Below are 24,719 nucleotides of genomic sequence, written 5' to 3'. Positions count from 1 at the left end.
AAATATGAATCGTCTTCTCTTACAACTAATTAAAAAGACAAACCCACCAGAGTCATATGGATTTTCTTTTCCTAATGATGGATGGCCTTCAAAACAACGGCCACTATTCAATACTGTTACAAAGCTAGGAAGAGCTGGGATATTATTTAGTATGTGTTTGGCTGAAGAAAGGAAGTCATGTACACCAGGAATAATATTAAGGTGAGGAAAATGATGGGGTTATTTATTTTTTTATTTTTTTCGTTTAACAATTCCTTTAAGCTTTCTTACCAGGTTGATCACATAGTACATTCATTGTTGATGTCAAATAACACACCATAATGTTGCACACAACACAACAATTACAGTGGTTTTGATCTTGATGGAGTTTGATCTTGATGTTGTATCACCCAATACAGCAAAGTTTAATTGCTAAGAAGGTCAACATATAAAATGCAATAATATTTCATAGTTAGCATTTGAGATATAGAGGAATGTTAGCCTTGTAATTAGACAAATATTGCATGCCAAAATGTGCCCTACCTTGTATGCAAAATACAGGCTATGTATTAAAGACATCTAAAGTTACATTTCACTCATTGATTTTAATCTTTGGCATGGTCTTTCTCAGCCAATATTAAAGATATCAAGGTTTTATTTTTACAGAATGTTCTTTACATTAGGTAGGATGATTATTTGTAGAGAACAGTAAAAGACTTGGCTGTTTTTTACAGACTGGTTATAAGTTTATAAGAATTAAGGTGAGTGTGTGTATATGTACTACAAGTAGGCTTCCCAACCAGGGCCTACCCATGAATGTTTATAGCCACGTACTAACAACCAACATCATGATGCTAATGAGAACATCTTAATGACAGTCCTCAACCCCACTGCTATGTATCCATCATATCCAACAACCTGGACAATGTGATCAGCATGTGGTTTCACACAGTCTATCTACAGTCTTTTCAATAAGCATATGATGTACAATGGTTTATGAGGATTGTAAATTGATTTAAGGTTGAATTGATTAGCAGGCCAAGTAAGATAGCATGGATGCTAGCTGTGACAGCTACCATTGCTTGTCAAAGGCAAAAGCAGATTTTAAACGTCACGGACAACTAAAATGAGCATCTACTTAACCTCCCATTTGCGGATGTGAATATCAATAAAGAAATCTAACGATTTATGAATAAACAAACAGAAACTGGCATCTATTTCAACCTGTCAACAAGCTAGCAAGTTGTTTACCACACCGACTTTCGCTATGAAACTACACTGACAAACGCAAAAAAAATAGTTTTCAGGAAGTCCCTCTCGCTGCGTTTAATAACAGGCTCCGTCTCTTTCTCCTTGCATGCAACTGTCAAAACAGACAATAAATATAAACACTGTTGTTTTTGAGACAGCGAATCCAAAATGGCGTTCAGGTCTATTTCCACTCATTTGGCTAACTAGCTTAGCAGGTTTTAAAAGTGAATGGTCAATGGGCGCAGTGTTCATTAAAATATAAATCGCGAAATAACTGCGTTGAACAAAGGCTTACATTTAAACAGGTCCACGAAGAGTTGTCATGCCCTGATGTTTGTCTGTTATAGCAGAAAATTAGATTGATATTCTGTCACCGGTAGGGTAATCTCCTCCACAGGCAAACTTACTGACGTGGAAATGGTGCAGCGCACCCAACCATGATATTTCTTGTTAACTGGCAACTGTTTCAGCCAATGATCTTTTGACTCTACGACCGTACGTTCAGTGTATTTTAAAGAGGACCCATCGTTCCTGTAACAAAACACACAGCATAAGTTTACATTGAAAATATACACTTTATCTATTAAAGTATTGTTACATCGCTGAAAATGTTTCGTTGGAGAAAAACAATAAGACTTTCATTTTAGCGATCAAAGTAGGCGGGACTTCGGCTGCAATCAGTGTTGGTTGAATTTACTGATGACGAAACAGTGGGCTGTCCTCACTGGAGGAGGGTTCAGATGCATACTCATGTGTTTGTTTCTCTACTGTCAAAGTATTGAAGATCTACTAGCATTAGGCAGTTTCATAAAGAAAACGAATAAAACAGCTGTTAAAAATATATTGTCAGATTCTTTCCGGAGATTCTGACAGAAATACATAAACTCAATGAAACTTAATGACCGTGTAATAAAAAACGCACTTTTATGATGATTACTGACCATTACAGCATCATTAGATCCTCAAGAAATAACAAAGTGTTTGGTAATGGAGATAACATTAAATCACTGATCAACAGACCCATTTTGTCCGAAAAATTAAAAAAAAAAATCCCATCCACATTTAGCAAATGGTAGATGAACTTATAATATAATTATAAAAGTCGTGTTTCTCTAAACATTTGATTTTAATGTCAACAAAAATCGTCAAACTCTTTATTTTCCACGTGTGGTTACACTGAACTTAAAAGCCTTTAGTTTTCTTTTTGACTGTAGTCCTCTCTAGAAGCTGGATCTGCAGACACAGGGATGCCTGCTTCAATATATTTTTATTATGCAAAATTACATGATCACTAACTAAACATTTAAACATGGTCGCAAAGTGACTGAAGACACCAAGCTCAACCATATGGTTAAAATCGAATTAGCCTACTATGGCATTTTATATTGTGTATGTGTCTATTCGTTTGTTCACAAAATGTGAGTCATATCTAAGAGTTAATCCAAATTAATTAGGCACCGACAATGTAATTAATACCAAAGAGAGTCACTTACAGAACATTTTTTTGCTTTTGAAATAAATGAATAGCCTATATTATAAATATTAGCCTATGAAACTCAATTAAGTAGACAAACATTTTGTTAACTGTATAAAGGCAATCTCTAGTGCAATAGAAAAAATACCTATAACTAACCTATAAATGTTCGTGTGTAGGTTTCAGACAAGCTGCAGGTAAGTAAGTAAATTATACCGCAGCCTTCACTATGCGCGAGGCAGCGTGCGTGTGTGTGTATGAGAGAGAGAGAGAGAGAGAGAGAGAGAGAGAGAGAGAGAGAGAGAGAGAGAGAGAGAGAGAGAGAGAGAGAGAGAAGGGGTGGGCATTCCTGTCTGCTGTGGACCTGTCGCACAAGGTATTTAGCCTAAAGTCAGTCCCCCCTCTGCATGGGGATCAAGCCTTCACTCTCCGCCAAAACTTATGACAGACAACACCGACACATTTACACACAGAGAAAGAAAGGAAACCCAGTCTTTTCGCTTGCTTATCCAAAGGAACTTTCTACATGACGACTGCGTCCTTTCAGACAAGCAGCTAACCCACGACAAAGTTGTAGGCTATATTTTTCGAGGATTACCTCTACTAGACCGGGATTTCATGTAAGTAGACGTATCATTATGCTGATCAGGTGTGATGTGATGAGCAGGAAATGCTGTCCAGTCCTACGATAAATTAGACTGAATCCAGACGCGTCGTGTTAGACAGAAATTATTCATTCACGTAGAATTCATTACGATCAGTTTGATTATCAATTGCTTTGCAGTTAACTGTAAGGAGAGAACACGAGGCAACTGAGACGAGATAAACAACGTCACTTATCATCGTGCTGAAGTTGATGTGATGATGTCCAACTGTGTAGAAATGTGCAAACTCCAAGACCTACCAATAGGCTACTATAGTGTTACTACACTACAAGAAGGCAACTTTAAGTCCACAGCACGCAATGTCCATAAGTTTAATAATATAATAGCCTAGTAGCCTATAGGTTAAATGTGTAAATATTTGTTTCAAATATTTTTAAATGCGTGCTTTCAACTTGATCGCACTGCTTCTTTACATTTAAAAAGTGACACATTTGCTTGATGAAGTTTAAATATGCATTAGTTAGGGGCTTTCAATTTACAGAAAAGCTACATTTTGACTATATAAAAATGTCTACCTAAATATATTATTGGTGGAACCTTTAACACTAATAATTATTTTATTTAAACACTTGCATGCTGATTAAAAAGGCTTCTGGTTGAAATCAGATGTGTTGTGCAAACGCTTCAACTAAAGTTAAATTAAAGCCAGTTTTGCCTTATGTTATGTGAGTAAAAATTAGTTATTTAAGTAGGCTAATTATCTACGTTTAGTTAAACTTTGTTTTCTCGTCTTAACAGTGATCTAAATCTCTGTACAGCAATAGGCCTATGGTAGGCCTAATTGTATTGAAAATACATATTACCGGTACATTACAAAAACAGCAACCACAAAATACAACAACAAAAGTTCATTATCTCGTTTTTTTTATAATGGTTTGTTTTATAAATCAAAACATTCATGCTATAGGCCTAGCCAAATTGATAGGTGGCAGGTGCTCCGAAGCCGCAAGAGACCAGTAAAAAAATATATGTAACTCCCCTGCTGTACACCCGCGCTCATCGTCCTACAAAATACATTGTAATAGATTTTTTTTTATATAAATGTAAAAATTCGATTCGTATAATTTAAATATAGAACATGTAAAAATTTATTTTTTCTTACATGTTTATTTATTGTTAATTATTTTTCTAGGCCTACTAATAAAGGGAATTTCTTTTGTCAGATACCAAGGTGTAAAAATGCACAGCTGTTTATCAAAATATATATGCGGTTTATAAAACAGCCAAACAACATTAGCCGAAATTAACTTTTTCATTTAATATTTTCATGTTAAAAATGACTGACTGTATATATTTACGTATTCTGAACTGAGCACAATATCGCTTGTTTTAATGTTTCTTTTTTAATATTTAAATAGTTATCTTTGTTACGATTAATGCTTTTTATGCAAAACAATTTTAAAAAGTACAAAAAAGATTTAAACAACGTTATACATCGTTGAAATCAAATAGTTAATAAAATGTGTGGTTAAACCACATTGGCTGAACAGAGCATGACGCTATTGTGTTTGGTCATGTCTCATATACAACAAACACAAAACAGGCCTGAACTTCGGGTTTAGCTCCAATAGAATTGTGGGGATTTCACTCAGATTTTGCTTCCAGTTCTCGCTCTCTGTAACTCGAAGTAACTCTCTTGAATTTTGGGGGTGTTATGTTCATTTCATTGTCGAAAGCATTTGTATCCCGGTTGAACAATTAATACTACTGCGTGAGTAGCCTACTGTGTAATGGAATAAACATGACCGATCTTATACTGAGATGAACATCTCCCGGTACATGGATATCTCGAGCTGTGCGTGTAGAGAAAGCCGCGCTTTTGACATACACACGCAAATGCAAATGGGTGTTAGGAGGGGAGAAATTAACATCTACAAACATTGGGTTGAAAATCCATCTGCCGCCGGCTCGAGTGGCTCCTTAATAAGTTCTCAGACAGCAAAGTGACACACATCTTAATCAACTCTTAATCCAACGAATTAATTCTCAACGCGTTTATGAATAATTCCTGAGATAATGCACCAGCAGCCCCTGGAAATATATGGTGTCGAACCAACAGATGGACCACCAATCTTCTAAAAAACGAGAGGATTTTACCTCGATTATCTCTTCTTTTATTGGAAATATATTTTTTAATGAGATCGATGTCGAGTATAAACTGGACCAACACACGACCTGCATTTCCTTGGCCATATCAGTAGGAATATTTTAAAGACTGCGTCAATTTCGTATTATACAAAAGGCAAGCAGACATATTGTGTGTCACTGGTGATAGAAATAAATTTTACAAGCAAACACATTTGCAGAAATATTTCAATAATTCAAATAAACTTACAACGAGGCCTATTAAACACATAGCACAAATGTTCTCTAGAAATAACTCTAGCTAACTACTATCCAGTTTCTTTTTATTAATATTAAATTACTATATTATATTGCCACCAAATGAGTTATGTAGGCCTAGTCCAAAGTTGAAAATTAAAGCCCCAATAAAATTAAAATTAAACTTTTTCCTTTTAGTATAAAGATGTTAGGCTTAAGAATAAATATAAACTGGTATGGTCCAAAACACTGACAAAATTAGCATTCAAAACCTACAGTTTTGCACATTAGCTAAAACAAAGTGTAGAATGTTTATGACATCACTCTACACTTCAGCTTCTCATTAAATTTCCTGTCCAATGAAATGCTCTTCAGATGCTGAAATGTCCTGCCCTCTAGATTTTGTTACAATGCTTCTTTGCTGGACTGTGCCATGAATAAAATGCTATTGGTTATTTTAAAAAGGAGGGTCTTCTGGATAGTTCTGTTGTTTCATTGTCACCACATCAAATAATGCTGAACATTCCAAGGCACTTTAGTGGGCCTATAACAAATCATATCAAATTAAAAAGTGTTTTAACTGGTTCATGAGGTGAACCAAGGTCAGACAAAACTGGTCACTTTCCCTGTTCGTCTCCCACTTGTTTATATTTAAGAAATCTATCTATCAATAATCTATGAATGCATCTTTGACATTTGCATGAAGTCTTTGACTACCCTTGTTGGCCTACAATCTTTATAAGACCCTTTATAGAATTTGAAATATAATAATGTCAAACTTCCTTGGTGTCGTTGACACCTTTACCATTCAGGATGAAATAACCAGATTACAACACCTATACCTCTGACCAAAGTGAGGAGCATTAATTAATTACATTTAGTAATTTTACAGCAGATATCACACAAATTTAAAATGAAATGGCATGCTGTCCTGTGCACACTGCAACAAAGCATTATAATTTAACAGAACACCCACCTTTGGCAAAGCATGTATTTGTTATCCAAATGTTTTCCTTACGGAGTCATTACATTGAGTTCAGAACAACACTTCACAACCTGAGGCGTCTACTTAATGCACACATCATTCTTTATTTAGCTCCTATTTTAATTTTGTATGGACACAGAATTTGGAAGTGTACTTAACACATTCCATCACATTTTCTGTCGCTACTTGAAAATCGAAAATTGTGAAAACCGGTTGTTTATTATTTGGTGCAAAACTTGATGGAAAATGTGATTAAGTAGACACTAGATTTAGATGTTTTGGATGAAAGCATTTTAAATCAGTCATATTAATATGTCATTGTTATTTATCTTCACTGGTAATCTCTACATCCTGAGGGTCCATCACCTCATGAATACTAATATTTTTACTTGAATCACACTGCTGTTACTCAATGCTTTCCTCAAATGGATTGAAGTATCCATGTCTACCTTAATTTATTTTGCAGATAAGAAAAAAGAAAGAAAGAAAGAAAGAAAGAAAGAAAGAAAGAAAGAAAGAAAGAAATTATATATCACATAATTGTAACACTTCACTTATTAAAGAAATTATGATTAATTTATAAGCAGGCATTTAATATAGAATGACTATTGAGCCACTAAATAGGCTGGAAAATATATAAAACAGGACCTTTTCAAACAAAATGTTTAACTTCCTAATGGTTTTCTAATGCTATTTTTTCTATAACATTGCAAATCACAGTTTTAAGATCATCTCGCGCCTTACTGTATAAAAGAGCAAAGTCTGATTTACAAAATCACCCCGTAAATAGCTCGTTATTAGGAATAAATGCCATTCCTTGTTCCGGGACCTTGTGCTAAACAGTAGGCTAACCAAAATATTTAGCAAAATATTTAAGAGTTTATCTAGGTACTTATAACGAACAATCTTACATATAGCTAGTATAAGCAGATTTCAACCCGCCACTGAAAATGTTTATTATCATTTAAGAGTAATTCTATTGCAGGGTCACAACAATGTTAGTGAAAAAAAATAAGGGCCTAAAATTGGACTCAGTTATGCTTCAAAATGAGTTGTTCCATGTTCTCAACTCAAGGTGACATGCAAAAAATCTGCAATTTTTTATAGATAAAGCGAATTGCCTTGTTTTAGTCAAAATGAATAAGTATAGTTAATTTTGTGTCATTCTTTCCTTGATAAACCGTGAATGCGGATGAAAGATCCTCTAAAGTTGCAGAAATTACGTGTTGCCCGAGACTCTTTTTAATTTTAAACGTTTAAAGAAATCTTTCTTCAAGGTCGAAGAAGGGTTTTTTATCTATAACTTTAGCCTATCATAAATACACTTGTGTAAAGCAAACCCCCAACTGACAGACCGTCAGAAATATATTCTCAACATGATACATTTCTGTGATTGATGGATATTGGAATATAAGTTTCGTGCATATATTTATTAATTTATTTATTTGATAGCTAATTATATAAAATATTAGATAATTATATCGTTAATAGAAGATTATGTGTTTAAAAAATCTAATGTAAAATGTAATAATAATAATAATTATTATTATTATTATTTTTAAAATAAATCTTGTTTGATTCACAAGGTTGAATGGGTCACATTTTAACAATTTATAAATCCAGGAAGCTAAAATCCGACAACGGATGAACAAGCGAAGTAAATCACATGTTAAGTAGCTTAACACTGTTTGCGTTCATTATTGTAAACTCTTATCGGCGGCACGCGGGTTTTCGGTACAGTAAACCTCATTTAACACTTCAGACAGTCAAGTCCAAGACGGGGTAAGAGAGTGAGTGTGTGTCTCCATATCTCTAGGGTGTTAACTGCCGTTATATAAATAAGCGAGCTGTTATTTTAGGCTCTATTACGAGGTTGTTATTTAAGGCTATTTAGTTCACGTAATTTTGAACGTTGAGTCTTGCAAAGCTTTGATGAAGACACGCCAAATTATGTTAAGAGAGATGGGCTGCAGTAGTAAACGAATAAACTCGACCTGACATTCTGGGGATTTGCAACAAAGCTAATTATTTGTATTAATAAATATTTCAGTCCGAATATTTTTAGGATTGACAGTTAGCACAAGTCCATCATGCCTTTTTAGTTTAGTACATTTTGTGTGTATTTTAGCTACATTTTGTCTAACTTGGGTGAGTAACAATGTGATCTTAAATCTATAAGCAACATGCTTTTTTCTAAAGTGTTATTCTTGAATAAGATAAAGGTATTTTAAAAGAACATATAAAGGAATTTATTAAAAATAAAAAGGAATTGAAAATGAAAGTTAATGCCCGACTCTGTCCTCGCGTGCAGCAAGAGTCGGAATAAAATGAGATAAAGTGTGAACCAAAGTAAACAATGAAGGTTGTTTCTCTTGGTTCAGCTTGTGTGTATGATGTAGGTTATCGTTGAAATGAATTGTCATTTATGTAAATATGATGCTGTGCTGTTCGCAGAGCCTGGCGGTCGAGGTTATGGATTTTAACCTTCTAACGGACAGTGAGGCCCGTAGCCCGGCACTGTCTCTGTCTGACTCCGGGACTCCTCAGCACGATCCAGGATGCAAAGGCCAGGACAACAGCGGTCAGTTCATGGACACATTAATCAATATTGAAACATTTAAGTGTCATGAATATGCTATATACAAGTAAAAATATAAAGCATATTACAAAGGCCATTAAGAAAATAACAAATAAGAAAATAATTTTTGAATAGGCTATACAGACTTTAATCTTTTTTTAAACTTTCCGTTTCCTCCTCAATATCAATGATGTGTTTGATTGTGATAATGACAGTGGCCCAGCTGTTAGACTTATTGTTTACCTAAATGCCTTTATTTATGTCAGTTTTTTTCTAGTTAATTGTTGTTCACGTTGAAGTGTACGTGTAATAACAACTCCACGTCTTTGGGTGTAGTTTTGAATAAGCTGGGTTCATTTGAATCCAGGCCTACGATTTACAGATGTTGGATAGTCTACCATGGTGCTCTGTGCATGGACAGACGCCATGTGAAGGAGAAGATCCCGGCCACCCAATCATGTGCTACACGGTGCATAAATTATTCATTCCTGTGCAGCCTCAAATTTGGTATCCAAATGACTAAGTCAATAGGCCAATGCGAATAAACCCAAACACCTGTGGAAAGAGAAAAAATATAAGACGGCGATATGCGATATGCACAGATGAATGTGCGCTTACTGAAATACTGCAGACCAAAGGATGACGCAGTCTTAAATACAATAAGACAAAATCAGTTCAGACAATAAAATGATAAGTATTTAACTTACTGTAACTATATTATATATAGGCATAAAGCCTAAAATTGCACAGAATAATCACAACAATACACCCTTTCAAAAGGCGCAAAAAAATAACAGATTAATCAAAGCAACATTATTTTTCAATTAGTGTGGCTGACTTCTTGTGCTGGACCTATACTCAACTTTAACATAAAAAACTGAAATCGACAAATCAGTGTTATAGAACTAGGCTGTATTGGGACCGAAATTTAAGTTTTAAACAGACTATGATGAAGTACCTTCGTCAGCAGATGGCAGTTTAATTATCACAAAAAGTCATATCTAATTAGTCAAAAACGGAAAACTCATCAATTTGTAGCCTATACAATTTTTTATACTGTATCATATTGCGTGTGAAATGAGCTTCATTTAAAAAAGCATTGTTACTAACTCCTATAGAAAACTAGGTTGGGCTTTAAAAAAATTAGTTAAAAACACAGAAGTTTATCTGTATAAAATGTAAGCATGCTAAAACCGTAACATCATTAAAAATCCTTTAAATTACCCATTTCAGCTTTTAACTTTGGTTGTATGCTTAAATTTCAATAGAGAAGCACAATAAGACTTATTCAAGTGTGGTAAACAGAAATTTAAGGCTTCGGTAAAAGATTTGTCACTAAAGAGAAAAAAAGTTTTTAGGCTATTTAAGGCGGAAATAATTTTAAAATTATCTACGTTTTTGCATAAGCTTGTAAAACCAGTACACTCAGAAATGGTTCAATAATATTAAATAAAATATATTTTAATGAATCAAATGTTTATGGTTCTACATTTGTTTAAAATAGATTAAAAATCATGTGTTGAACGAAAGGTTTATTTTTAGTCAACTAACGACTCTATTTTCAGCGTGCTTTCAGAAAGCAGATCATTATTCTCTTTAACTAAAATGTTTTCCCGCATTATCATAAATAACTTAACAACAAGTTAACAAGTGACAGTAATGCAACAGGCTATAGTGATTAAATAAAATGCTAAATTTATTAAACGGCCTTCCATTAAACCGATAGCCTAGATGAAAACTGCAATTTAATATCTAGATCTCTCTGCAATTTCTTCCCATCTTTTTTGTTTAGTAAAATATATCTATACAAGCTATTATTTAATTTAATTTAACTCTTAATTGACGAACACAAGAATTTGTGGTTTGTTTTATTTTAAAGATATGCTTAGTGGATGAGTTTGTAAGAGTTAAAGGGTATCTGTCCACTGACAGATGGCAGCATGATGTCTTATTGGTTTTCTTGGAGGTCCTGTGGAGTCCTGGAAAGCTTGCTGATTAGTTAGAAATGCTCCTAGAGAGTTAAGCTCTTGCCAAACAGCCCCAAACCTGCCCTGTCACTAATGGCTGATCCCAGGATTATGTGGCCAGCTAATTTAGTCCTTTCAGTGGGGTCTTAAATTTGCAATTTGTAGAACTCTACACCATAGAAGGATTCTCATCAGATGTAGAAAATATAGCCTCCATCTCATTCTTGCTTTTCTTAATGGGAATGAACCAAATCAGAAATGATAATAAACAAAAATATTTTTTATATAGTTCAAACACTCCAAAAGATGCTAGGTTATCTTCAACCCAGCGTTGGGTCAAAAAGGGACGAACACAACCTGTTGGCCTAACCTATGCTGGGTTGTTTCAACCCAATATACTGTATTTTTTTAACCTATTATTAGGTCAAATAAACGTTTTGGATTAATTTAACTTTATGGCTTTTTGACCTAATACTGCTTTGAAAAAAAAAACTTTTTTGTAAATATGGACAAACCCAACCACTGGGTTTACACTTTAAAAAAATGCTGGATTATTTTCAACCCATGTGTGCCAAAAAGGGATAAGCCCAGCAACTGGGTTGAAATTAAACCAGAAAATGTTTAGATTTGACCCAAAAATGCATTAAAACAACCCAGCATTTTGGGTTGAAACAACCCAGCAGAAAATATATATTTTTAGAGTGATATGCGGAGTTATTTTAACCATTGGTTGGGTCAAATATAGACATTTTTAAAATTAATTAGTTTTTCCCTATTTTACCCAACTATTTATTGTAAAAAGGTAGCATTTTTAAGAGTCTATGAGAGCTCAGATGCAAAAGCCGCTAAATGCCACCTCCATCAAGAATGAGATAATGATATTAAACAAGCCTCGACACGTATTATACATTCATCAAATACTTTCGCTTCAAATCCGCTTAATCCCAACGTCAGGCCATTCAGAAATACCGCTTTGTAGGCAGATGAAAATGCTCATTAACAAGAAAACATGTCAGATGCACTTAGAGGTTTTTGCATCTGTGCTCTTCGTTTATCCACAGCTTTGCATAATTTGCATTGTTTATTTGACAATCTGTTGTTGTATCCTATATTTACTCAAATGCATATACATATATGTATGTAAAATGTTGTAAACAGTAAGCATTTTTGAAGCTGTTTATCAATGCTCTTTGTGACTCTGAACAGACACAGAGAAGTCCCATCAGAACCACACAGATGAGTCAAACCCAGAGGACGGCTCTTTAAAGAAGAAACAGCGCCGGCAGAGAACGCACTTCACCAGCCAGCAGCTCCAAGAACTGGAAGCCACCTTTCAGAGAAACCGCTATCCCGACATGAGCACACGAGAGGAGATCGCTGTGTGGACCAACCTCACAGAAGCAAGAGTACGGGTACGCATTCCTGTAGCATTGTGTTATCAGCGCAAAGGTCATGGGATCAATCCCAGGGAACACACATAGTGATATATGAAAAATATATTGATTGATTGTGTCGCTTATGTGTACACTGTCAAAAATAAAGGTACAAAGCTGTCACCGGGGCAGAACCCTTTAAAAAAAGGTCCTAATATGTTCCATTTAGGTACAAATATATCTTTGAACTGCCAATGTGTACCTTTGAAGTACATATATGCACTCTTTGGGTACAAAGGTGTACCTTTTTGAAAGGGTACTGTCCCAGTGACAACTTTTGTACCTTAAGTTCTGATTGTGTACCAGACATCAGCATCTTCTCGAACATTTCTGTGGCCCCACTGTGAAAGTTTTTGAGCCCTTGTGAGTTTGGTCAGTGAAGCACAACACAAAGAGAGCAGGTGGGCTCCCGTTCTGATGGATGACAATACAATCGCTACCTCCTCGGCTGGCTCACATCTAATGGATCAGATTCATGTTGGACAGAGGAAAGGTCACATAGCACGCAGTCTTGGTTGTTATTTTGAAAGAACAACTGAGTTAGAGATACCTCTATCCTAATGTCTACCAGTGGCCTCCTGAACTGTGTATGTGTGTCACTAATCCTGGCTGGAACCTTATGCCACATATTCCGCATGCTTCTGCTGTCATATTGATTTACGCAATTGATAGAGCATGTGCTCCTAATAAACACACAAACCCTAAATCATGGCCCTGACCTAATGCCAGCTTGACCCAGGGTGCTTTAAAAACTCTTTGCAATGGACCACACATGACTCATGAAGGTTTGATCTCCAAATGCTGTGGCCACGCATGGTTTCCATGTTCATTTTGCACGTTATGTCTTAAAATACAATTACAGCAATTTGCTAACATTTACTGGTGACTATTCATACAGAACTTTGAAAAACACATATAAACATTTTAATCTAAAATTAAAGATTGAATTATGAAATACATGCATGCCAAAACAGAGGGAACACACTGACTATCAAGCTATATTTGACATCCAGTTATTTTGGTACGGCTTTAAACACCATTGCCAGAGTGTCAGTGGAACATTTACAAAGACGGGTATTCCCTGTCTCCCGATATAAACTGCTATCATTTACACTATGCTGTAAATGATATAAATAGATTTAAATAGATCTTAAATATTTCCAGAAAACTGAATCGCAGTTTTGCAATAATGCAAACCCTGGTAAAAAATCTAACAAAATGGAGACAATTCTTCATAAATCTTTTAATTTCAGAATATTTATGTACAATGAAAAAAGTTATTTAACCCAGTGTTTCTTAAACGAGAGGCAAGCCCCTCTCTGGAGTTGCGAGATGATGCCAAAGGGTCCCAGTTTTATGACATTTTAAAAAATACATTTATTGATCATAAATTCTTTGCAATTAAACCTTATAAAAATAATTATTAAAAAAAAATTTGCTGTAATTATGCAGCTAGTTGCCAGTAACTTACTGTAGAAGATAAAGGCGGAAAATGTTTCATGTAAATGTTCATTTAACTTTGAACAAACTGTTGCCAGTAAATAACATAAATGTTAAATCTACAGTAAGTTACTGGCAGCTAGTTGCCAGTAATACCCAGTAATACACTGTAAAAAAATTCCATAGAAATTGCAGCTGGGTTGCCGGTAATTTACCGTAGATTTATATTTATGTTTTTTACTGGCAAGAGTTTGTTCAAAGTTAAATTAACATTAAACATTTACAAGTCTTTGTCTTTACAGAGTAAAACTAAAAAAACAGCATAAAGCAAAACATTCTGGAAAACAAAATCTGAAGCAAAAACAGAAAAAGGTTGATGATGATTTCTGGTTCCCAGAATGCTTTGCATGAGGCTGTTGTTGTATAGTTTTATTCTGTAAAGATAAAGACTTGTTAAAATTTAAAATTTATTCAACTTTGAACAAACTCTTGCCAGTAAATAACATAAATGTAAATCTACGGTAAATTACCGGCAACCCAGCTGCAATAATATTGTAATTTCTACAGAATTTTTTTTACAGTGTACTGTAATTTCTACAGACATTTTTTACGGTGATAATTTAATATGTTTTGTTTGATTCAAACTCTATTTTTGTTTTATGTCATGAATTTTCTTTGGGGGGAGGCACACGCCAAAAAGTTTGAGAACCACTGATGATCCTATGCTGGTTTGTTTTAGCCCAAAATGCTGGGTTGTTGTTTTAACCCATTGTTGGGTCAAATATAAACATTTTCTGGGTTAATTTAACCCTGAAGCTGAGTTCATCTCTTTTTGACCCAACACTGGGTTAAATAATAACCCAGCATATTTTTTTAAAGTGTAGGCCCTCTTCATAAAATGATTTATAGACTTCAAAACTGATGATCCACATTTTTCATTGATCATGTACACATAATAATGGCTGGGTTATTTTTGACCCAGGTTTTGTAAATATTGAGCAGAACACACTGCTGGTTTAAAATTGACCCAATGCTGGGTTATTTTAACCCAACTAATGGGCCATTATAAACCATGGTTAATTCAACTATTAATTCATAATTAGTTCATAACAACCCAACATTACGTTATTTTTAACCCAGCATTGGGTCATTTTTAATGTGTTTTATCCAATATTTTCCCAACATGGCTCAAAAATAACCCAGCCATTTTTAGAGTGTATAATGCATAATATGGCAAATTCATTTTAATGTGCCTCTCTCATATAATGGACGTTTCACGTACAAAAACCCAACATATAAATGAAGGTATTTAAAATACAAACCTAATAATTAAACCAAGCTTTAGAGGTTTGTTTTTCTTTACTAATTACAAACTATGAACATTTACAGAGAAAAAAGACTGACAAAGAAAAAGGATTCATAATTCACACAGAGAGCTAAATAAAAGACGTTCATTTAAATTTTCACATTAAAACTTTAATCCATCCAATATCCCCTAAAAATAGGAAATAAAATCGACTAAATGTGAGGGAAGTTTTTAATGACATTTCTCGCAGAGGAAATTCATAATAAGTGAATAAATTAGTTTAATAAATCAAGCACTTAAATTCTGCCTGCATGGCAGAACTTTTCTGGTTTGAATCAAATGATGAAGGGTGTTTAAAATGATTAAATATTTAAAATTAAAGTTCTGTAAAACTCTATATTAGGAACACAACAGTAATACTACAGTGATACAGAATATGCCCTTTCAGATTGAGACTTGCTTATGTGCTTTAACAACAAATAATTGATTTGCATTGGATGACACTGACAGTGCATGTGCATAATTATACTATTAATACACTGGACTTGAGGTGATACTGGGGAAGTAAGGTCCTAATGTACCATTTAGGTAGAAATATGTATACATTTGGTACCAGTATGTACCTATGAGGGACTTATATGACCGTGCAATTATGTACTTTTTGAAAGGGTACTGCCCCAGTGAGGGACCATTTTGTTTTTAATGTATACTCATTCCCATTGTGCTAAATATGTGTTTGAATTGTATTTTCACAAGCTATTGTGCAAAAACTGTTTTGACGTCATTTCCCTGCTGTCTTTCAAACAGGTGTGGTTTAAAAACCGCCGTGCCAAATGGAGAAAGAGAGAAAGGAACCAGCAAGCCGAGCTTTGCAAGAACGGCTTCGGCGCCCAGTTCAATGGACTCATGCAGCCATATGACGACATGTACTCGGGCTACTCCTACAACAACTGGGCGACCAAGAGCCTGACCAGCAGCCCCTTATCGGCCAAAAGCTTTCCTTTCTTTAACTCCATGAATGTAAGTCCCCTGTCCTCCCAGCCGATGTTCTCCCCGCCCAGCTCCATCCCCTCCATGAACATGGCCTCCTCCATGGTGACCTCTGCCGTGGCAGGGGTTCCCGGCTCGGGCCTCAATAACCTCGGAAACCTGAACAACCTGAACAGCCCCACCCTCAATTCTGCAGTGGTTTCAGCAGCCACATGCCCGTACGCCACCACGGCCAGCCCGTACATGTACAGAGACACCTGTAACTCCAGTCTAGCCAGCCTTCGGCTCAAGGCCAAACAGCACGCCAACTTCGCTTACCCCGCCGTGCAGAACCCCGTGTCCAACCTAAGCCCCTGCCAGTACGCTGTGGACCGGCCGGTATGAAGCCCACGACCCGAACTTAACGCACTCGTCTAGCCAACACCCATCGTCACACCCCCCCGACATCTCACTCCGAGGCATCGCGCTGGTCTGGAGTGCGAACTTGTTTATATTCCGGAGGAAAAGCTCAGCACGGACCGCGAGAGAGAGAATTTAAGCTCACAATGGACCATGCCTCAAAGAACTCGTGCGAAAACATGTCGAGACTTTGTCGCCGAACAGACCAACTGTTTAAAAGCTTTTGTCCACTGCATGATTATGAAGTACAAAGAGGACCGAAAAACTTTCACTGCACTAACGAGAAGACCTTGAATCTCGCACCATCAGTTCATGTGATATTGGTACAGACGAGGGGGTGTACATAATGGATTCTGTATTGTACGTGATCATTTTTTATTTTTTTTTGAAATGTAGTATTTTATTGATGAGAGAAGCATGTTCATCAAGAGCAAAGCCTGGACTGATGTACCATGATGTTCCTCCTTTGAAGAATTTTAATCTTTGTTGTGAATTCCATTCACTTAAGGTCAGAGGTCAAGGGTCAAAGGCTGTTGTAAGATGACAGAGACAAAACCTATAGCAGTGAGTAGCTTGAGAAGAAAAAAACTCTAAAAAATTAGGACGTTACATAAAAAGAAATGACTAAAAAGCCATTGAGTAAATAGATTTGTGTGGTGTTCCAAAAAAAGGAGTCTGTAATATAATGTATGTAAGAGTGCAGTTGTTATAAAAACAAGCTTTTTCTGGTGTAGCCTGCTTTGTCTCATTAAAAAAACAAAATAAACTATTATTAAGGAAACAGGTTTACTATCCATGACGTTTGGGGTCGTCGCATGATGCCAACCTGGTCAAAAGCGAACACAAAGTGTTCATGACGCCATAGCAATGTAACCTCAGGTCCGCGGCAACATTATACCACAGAAGTGTCAGTGCCGGAGAACAAGAGATGCAGCGATATAGATGTTCTCGTTGGCCTGTCACTGATCCGTTTGACCTACAGTCTTGGAGAGACTTCCACAGAGCTCCGCTCGCTATCCCGTAACGCGGGAATTCTTGGTGCCGTGCCTCGAACTTCCGAGGGAATGATGCCAAGATTACATGTGTGCATGAGACAAGCCTCTGGAGGGTGACAACAGAACAACTTGCTCAGGTTAACAGCCACAGTGAAATTAATACGATTAAACCTTTACAAAAACATTCAGTCATGTCATCTCAATAAGATTAGCAAAAGTAGGTAAAAAGTGAATCAACTTAAAAAATGACTTCAATTGGTAACACCAAAAAAATTTCACTTTAGGAGAAAAATGTAAGTTAAAACAACTTATTTTTTAGGTGTTACCAATTGAAGTATTTTTTTGAGTTGATCAAACTTTTCACTTGTAGAAAATACTATTTCTATCATTAGAAACTAATAAAGTATGTATTTTAAGGACTGTTCAACAAAAAACAAACAAACAATTGAATTAAAGAATGTCATATTGCAGGCCTGACTTGTTTGAAAGCCTTGTCTACTACCATTCTGTTTACAAATGTACTAATATGCAAATTCACTTAGTGTTAAAGGGAATACATACAACAAAATAAAATCAAACAACAGCGTGACAAAGAGTTAATTACTGTACAGCCTTCCCGAAGCAATTGAAATAGCATATAGCCGAGGCAGCCTTGTAAGACGAATGGTCACGCAATAAAAGCAGTGGAGTCTATCCGTTTGGGAGAATGATGTGTGACTGGAGGTGAGGAAAGGTCAAAATGATGATCCACGTTGAGTACTTTAAATCAATATCTCACTGGAGGGTAAACATCCTCTGTGCACCTCACAAAACAGACAAAGATAACACATTTACAATGGGCATGACCTCTGAAGCTACCTGTTATCGACAAACTCAAAGTTTCATTTTAGGACTCATATATACAGTAATGCATATTGTTTATTTAAAAGCATGCATGAAGTGTGTGTACATACACGGCATTATAAAAATTAAGGTTGTGTTTCTGAGGGATTTCAGGCATGACCATTTTACCACAACTAAGTCAACTGCACACAAACAATCCTTCAAAAAGTGTACTGTAGCTTTGTAGCATGACATCATGCAAAAGAGCATGCTTTGCTCAATTACCTTAAAGTGTAATTGGGTAAGATTTGACATACAAAAACACCACTCGCATGCCTATAGGGCATTGTGACATTCTCTGCTTGTCTTTGGTGAAGATTCACTGACGGAGTGTCACAAAATGCTTACTCCTTCAACTTCCATTTCTTCAATTTCATGACTTTATGCATAATTTATTCAAGAGCAGATTGTAAATCAAGCAGCTTGTTAGAGTTTACAAAACATAAATAATTGCTGTTGTAAATTCAAATCAAATACTTTACTGCCAGAATTCATAACTTAGTACAATTATTTTAGAATATAAGGACTAGGAACAGGATATTATGAAGATTGTTACACAAAGGACAATTCCTAAAAAAAAAGCTCATTAATAAAACTCATCTAACAGTTATGGCATTTTGTAACAAGAACTGCTGCCCAACATTGGTAACTGCATAATATATTATTGGAGGTCGATGGTTTAATTAGCATTGGTAATTTTGGTACAGGGAATTCATGTCACAGGGCACAAAGATAAAATTAAAAGTGAAAATTGGATAAACGTAATTGAAGTGTGAACAGGTTGCCTTTGTTATAATAATTAGTATTGAAAATAAAAACAGACAGACAGCTAGACTGAAGAAATGTCATGTATTTTTATACTATGTTCCAAATGAGGATTAAAGAAATTAAAGTCTGCCTGCCTGGCTCTCTCGAATTATTAACAAGACAAATTGATCAAAGGCAAATGGAAACTCTCTTATCTCAATAATATTTGTTTCATGACCTACTCGCACGACGTGCCAAATGCTGAGTATATTTAATGAACGTTAGAAACCTTCAATAAAATTTGACTTTAAAAATGAGAAAAATGCTTTATAGTTTTGCTAGTCTTTAGTAAAAATTATCTGATATGCCATCGCTTTGGCACATCAAATAAAACTCATATATTTTTACCATCATGTCCTGTTCTAAGAGAGTTCAGTGTATTCACCCTCGAAAATCATATTGAGCATTACAATCATGACTTTTTTCTACACAAAGTTGCATTACATCTGTAAACTCCAAATATAAAATAATAATAAAATGTACAATATTTACATTTTGGTATATAAAGCATTGTTGTAATTCTCAACAGTTACCTTCATTTATTTTATTTTTCTACAAATCATTTTTACTGCCATCAAATGACCCAAACAGAATCAGCATAACTACTTTGGATGATAGTCAAATTTATGAAAAGTGCATGTCTCTTTTCTGATACAAACAAAAGGCTTAAAGCTAAAGCCATTAACAAAGGAACACACGGAAATCCCTAACGCTGTTTGTACTTAAAAAGTCAAGCAATCATTACTTAAATTTTGCATTTTGGATGCATAATTTAACCATTTTTGTTCATTTAACTTAAACTTAAAATTCAAGTGCAAATAACTTTAAATTATCCGTTCAAAATGCTGTGAGTACCCAAATGCATTTCATTTAATTTTGCTCAAAGAATAACAACTGATAGGACATATGAAAGAGTTTTACACTCTTTTACACTGTTTTTTTTTTTTGTAAATAATTTTTTTGTGAAGTCACCATTTAGGTGATCAGTATTTCCATTCAGTCTATGTGGCCACATTGTTACATTAAAAATGCCTGGGTTATTTTTGACCCATAATGGGTAAATATTGGACAGAACACGTGCTGAGTTAAAAATCGACCCAATGCTGGGTTATTTTAACCCAACTGCTGGGTTATTATACACCATGGTTGCATGACAACAACCCAGCATTGGGTCATTATTTTTAACCCAGCACGTGTTCTGTCCAATATTTACCCATTATGGGTCAAAAATAACCCAGCCATTATTAGAGTGTAAGTGAAGTTAAATATATATGTTTTTGGGGGAACCATTACAATTGAATTGAGGGAACAAGTTTGCTTAAATAAAATTAGTCAACTTATCAGGGTTTTCAGTGCAAATTAAGGAAATTAAATGGCAAAATAATTTTAAAATTGCAATCATTATTTATTTTGTTTAAACAGCATTGGGGTCTTTTCTGTTTAGCTACCGTACAATTCTGTAAAATGGTTAGCATATAAAAATACAGATGAACTAATTCTTCTGTATCATTCCTAAAACCATAGCAGACTATATATGACACCTGGAGCCTGAGTCTGCTTACAGCTGAAATTCTTTCTGTCTAAACGGCTTCCAAAACTTTATCTGCTAAGAAACGCAGCGTTCACAGCAGCTTATCTGCCATTACATGATTAGTTGTAGTCGTCTTTGTGCCCTGTTAGACAGATCTCAGAACATAGATACAATAGAGATTGTTAGAGTAACCCCACACGCTGATGCCTGGGGCAGGTGTAAATTCACAGACCACACAACGCCTCACACCCATTCACTCCTGAGAGGATACAAGATAAGAGCTATTCCCTTACAATTACTTACAAAAAAACACAAAGTACTTCTTTGCTAAACTTAGAAGCCAAACATGCAAAAAAGTGTTTCAACCTTTGTGGATTACACACGGTATATCTATTATTTGCACTGAGTTCTAATAGCTTTTCCTCCAGATAAGACAAGAGCACCTTTCTGCCCCCGAGACCATGCCAGTGTTATAGTCCTAACCCTTAATTGTAATACATTAGCAGGATTAAAATTCCAGAAGTAAATTGTAAAGAAGCTGGCAGTTATTTTGCACTCTTCCCTTTGGCCTGAGAGCCTGCTTCATCTTGCACGTATACAGTAATTTTCATTTCTTTCTCTCTAGGAATCATGTAAGTGAGATGCAGATTCGGTCTACCTCCGAAGCAAATAGGACGACACAACGACGAGTGATGGCCTAAATGTTTGCATATTAAAATAACTCCCTGACCATTAAGATATAGTCTGCATCGATTATTCTCTGTATGGATTTCAAATAGTCTGAAATAGGCTATGTATGCACTCATTAAAAGCCATTGTGGCTACAGATGCACATCCGGCTGTTGACCTCACCCATTTGGCCTACAATGCAGCAGACACCTTTCACAAATCAGTACTTGCACAGACATCTCACAAAGACAAAAAATACCTCGAGGATATTTTCAAATAGGATTAACATGGGTTTGAGAACCAATTACTAAATAACCAATAGATACCTCATCTGGTAAAAATTACAGCCTACGCCTCAGTCTTTTCACTTTCTTTTAATGTTTTTTGACATTTTGCAAATGATCAGTTTTATTTACATTTATGCTTTTATTATGGCCTTCTTACAATAACATCAAGACAATTAACCCTTACAGCCTCATTCATTTCCCTTAAATCTTTTAAGCCTATCGGCGCCTAATAAGAATGAGTCCTGTGTGCAAGAATTCAAAATGGTGGGAATAAACTTTTATAAACTATGAGTGATAAAATCATAATTTCTTTATTTTTCATAAATGAGGCTTCTTTCGATTTCATTGGGGTCATTTGCTTTTGCTCAGTGCACTCTGCTGCCATCTACTGGTATTGTATACATTTCTACACGAGTACAGTACTGTTGGTTTGATATAATTATAAAAAGGTTGAATGCTCTGAAAGTGGTTTTGGTAAAAGCATAAATGTAAATGTTAATGATTACTTCAATGTCTGACATATTCATTAACAATAACTTAGGTCTGTTAATTATAAACATATCAATAGTAATTGTACAGTATTTACAATTTAATGACAATGAGTAGAAAACATTTTTATACATTTCATTTGTAATTATCTAATTATCATAATTACTTGTATATCTCACAGTTTCTCATTGAATTAGGTTATGTTGAGATAACCTAATTCAATGATATATGTATTAGGGCTGTCAAAAGATTAATCGCGATTAATTGCATACAAAATAAAAGTTTGTTTTTGCATAATATATGTGTGTGTGTGCACTGTGTGTAATTCTTTTGTATATATAAATACACACACATGCATGTATGTATTTAAGAAACATTTACGTAAATAACATTTATGTGTATATATATTATATATAATTTAAAAATATACCTAAATAATATTTTTCTTGAATTTGTACATGCATGTGTGTATTTATATATTTATAATAATTATACACTCACAAATATATTATGCAAACACAAAATGTTATTTTAAGAAATAAAATTAATTAAGATTTGTATAATCTTTTGACAGGCCTAATATATATATATATATATATATATATATAATTCTATAAAGGCTAAATAAAAGTCCTTTATCTTAAGGCAAACATTGCAGCAAGTTGATATTCCTATAATGCAGTACATTTTGTGTAATGCCTTAGTAATTTGATAAATTGCTAAACATATTGTAAATAAATGTACTATGAAACCATGCTGTGTGCTAAATAAAACAAAATAAATAAAAAGAATAGCAATTAATTATGGAAAAACAAATTAATTTCTCGAATTTTCTATTTAAATGTTTGAATAAATATTACAAATAATTATTTAAATGCACATGCTTATTTAATCTGTTCTTGAAAACATTTAAAACATCTAAAAATATTTTATGCAAAATTAGCTAAATTAGCTAATTTTTGCCATTATGTAACTTATAACTACATATTGTGTAGACTTATTATAGAAATACTTCCCTAAAATTATAGCACAGGCATTGTTTTTTTTTACAATACAGAATTTGAAAGGTACTGTACAGCAGAAATGACTTATAAAACAAGCACAGCAAACTATCAAAAGCTGCAATGATGAATAATATTTATCTTTTAGTATTTTTGGGTAATATTTGGGCGGTTTCCTGGACAGGGATTAGTCTACCGGTAGTCCTAGACTAAAATAAATTAAGAGCTTTCCAAACTGAAAACTACTTGCACTGACATATCTTAAAATACATCAGTGCGCTTTGTTTTGCCCCAAAATGCAAACAAGTAATGTTTTCAGTAAGACATGTTTTTAAAAATTAGTTATATTTCCTAATTAAACTAAGGCCTAGTCCTGGTTTAATATAATCCCTGTCCGGGAAACCACCCTATAATGTTTTGTTTTCAGATGTGGCTGCTGTGGATTTTAGGATTTGGGAACTACTTTTTAGAAGCACCATATAGCCAGCCACACATTATTACAATTTTCAATTCATATTTTATTTCTTTCTGATAGTACACTGTAAAAAATGCTTGTGAAATCTACAGTAATTAACTGTGTTCATGCACAGCAAATAACTGTAATAAAGTTCACAGTGGATAACAGTGCATTCAGTGTGAAATCACAGTAGTGTTTTAAAACTGTAAAAATCACAGTAAAAAGGTATGTGCTGTAGAAAATCACAGTAAATAAAATATCCTGCAAAGATTCACAGTAACCAGCAATGTACTGTAGAGACTCACAGTAACCAACATTGTACTGTAGAGACTCACAGTAACCAACATTGTACTGTAGAGACTCACAGTAGGGGTGAGCAGGGGCGAAAGTACAATTTTTCAGAAAAACTTAATTTTAAAAGATAAAGTTTTAGACAGATATATTTTTGCTGTGATCAGTAACTCAAGTGTGGACTATGAATTCCAGGTGAAATTTTGGAAACAAAATGGCCTTAGACTCTGTCAGCAGGGACGAAAGTAACACATAGGTGGCTCAAAAGCAGAACAGAACAAGATAGATTTTTGTGTTACACTTGTTTTTAGTAAATAAACATGACTATGATCTTGTTTATATGTATTTTCGGTTAAATTTTGGTTTCATCAAATGTTTCTAAAGCAACCTGACAGTACAAACTTGAATTGTTGAAAAAAAAAAACATTTTTAACAGTTTGAACACAATAAAATTAAATCAAATAAAAAAATATACATTTTCAACATAATGCAACAGTATTGGCAGTAGGAGAAGAGTAACA

General features: G+C 34.6%; 2 protein-coding genes across 7 annotated transcripts in view; one reads left to right on the top strand and one right to left on the bottom strand.

Annotated features, from left to right (window-relative positions):
* The window catches only part of gbf1 (golgi brefeldin A resistant guanine nucleotide exchange factor 1), an 80,962-nt gene extending 79,321 nt beyond the window's left edge, over positions 1-1,641 (bottom strand). For all 6 annotated transcript variants that reach the window (XM_065297286.2, XM_065297282.2, XM_065297284.2 and 3 more), the window contains exon 1: positions 1,526-1,641. The gene's annotated coding sequence lies outside the window, so the exon portion shown is untranslated. The remainder of the gene's footprint in view (positions 1-1,525) is intronic.
* Positions 1,642-3,087: 1,446 nt separating this feature from the next.
* On the top strand, positions 3,088-17,520 carry pitx3 (paired-like homeodomain 3). The gene is made up of 4 exons (XM_065297281.2): positions 3,088-3,324; positions 9,131-9,257; positions 12,428-12,633; positions 16,208-17,520. Exons 2-4 carry the CDS (start codon positions 9,149-9,151, stop codon positions 16,772-16,774), a joined length of 882 nt encoding a protein of 293 aa, XP_065153353.1. The 5' UTR covers positions 3,088-3,324; positions 9,131-9,148; the 3' UTR covers positions 16,775-17,520.
* Positions 17,521-24,719: the final 7,199 nt, after the last annotated feature.

Source organism: Paramisgurnus dabryanus, chromosome 20 (assembly GCF_030506205.2).
Source record: "Paramisgurnus dabryanus chromosome 20, PD_genome_1.1, whole genome shotgun sequence".
Taxonomy (NCBI): Eukaryota; Metazoa; Chordata; class Actinopteri; order Cypriniformes; family Cobitidae; genus Paramisgurnus; species Paramisgurnus dabryanus.
This window is presented reverse-complemented; position numbering and strand designations above follow the sequence as displayed.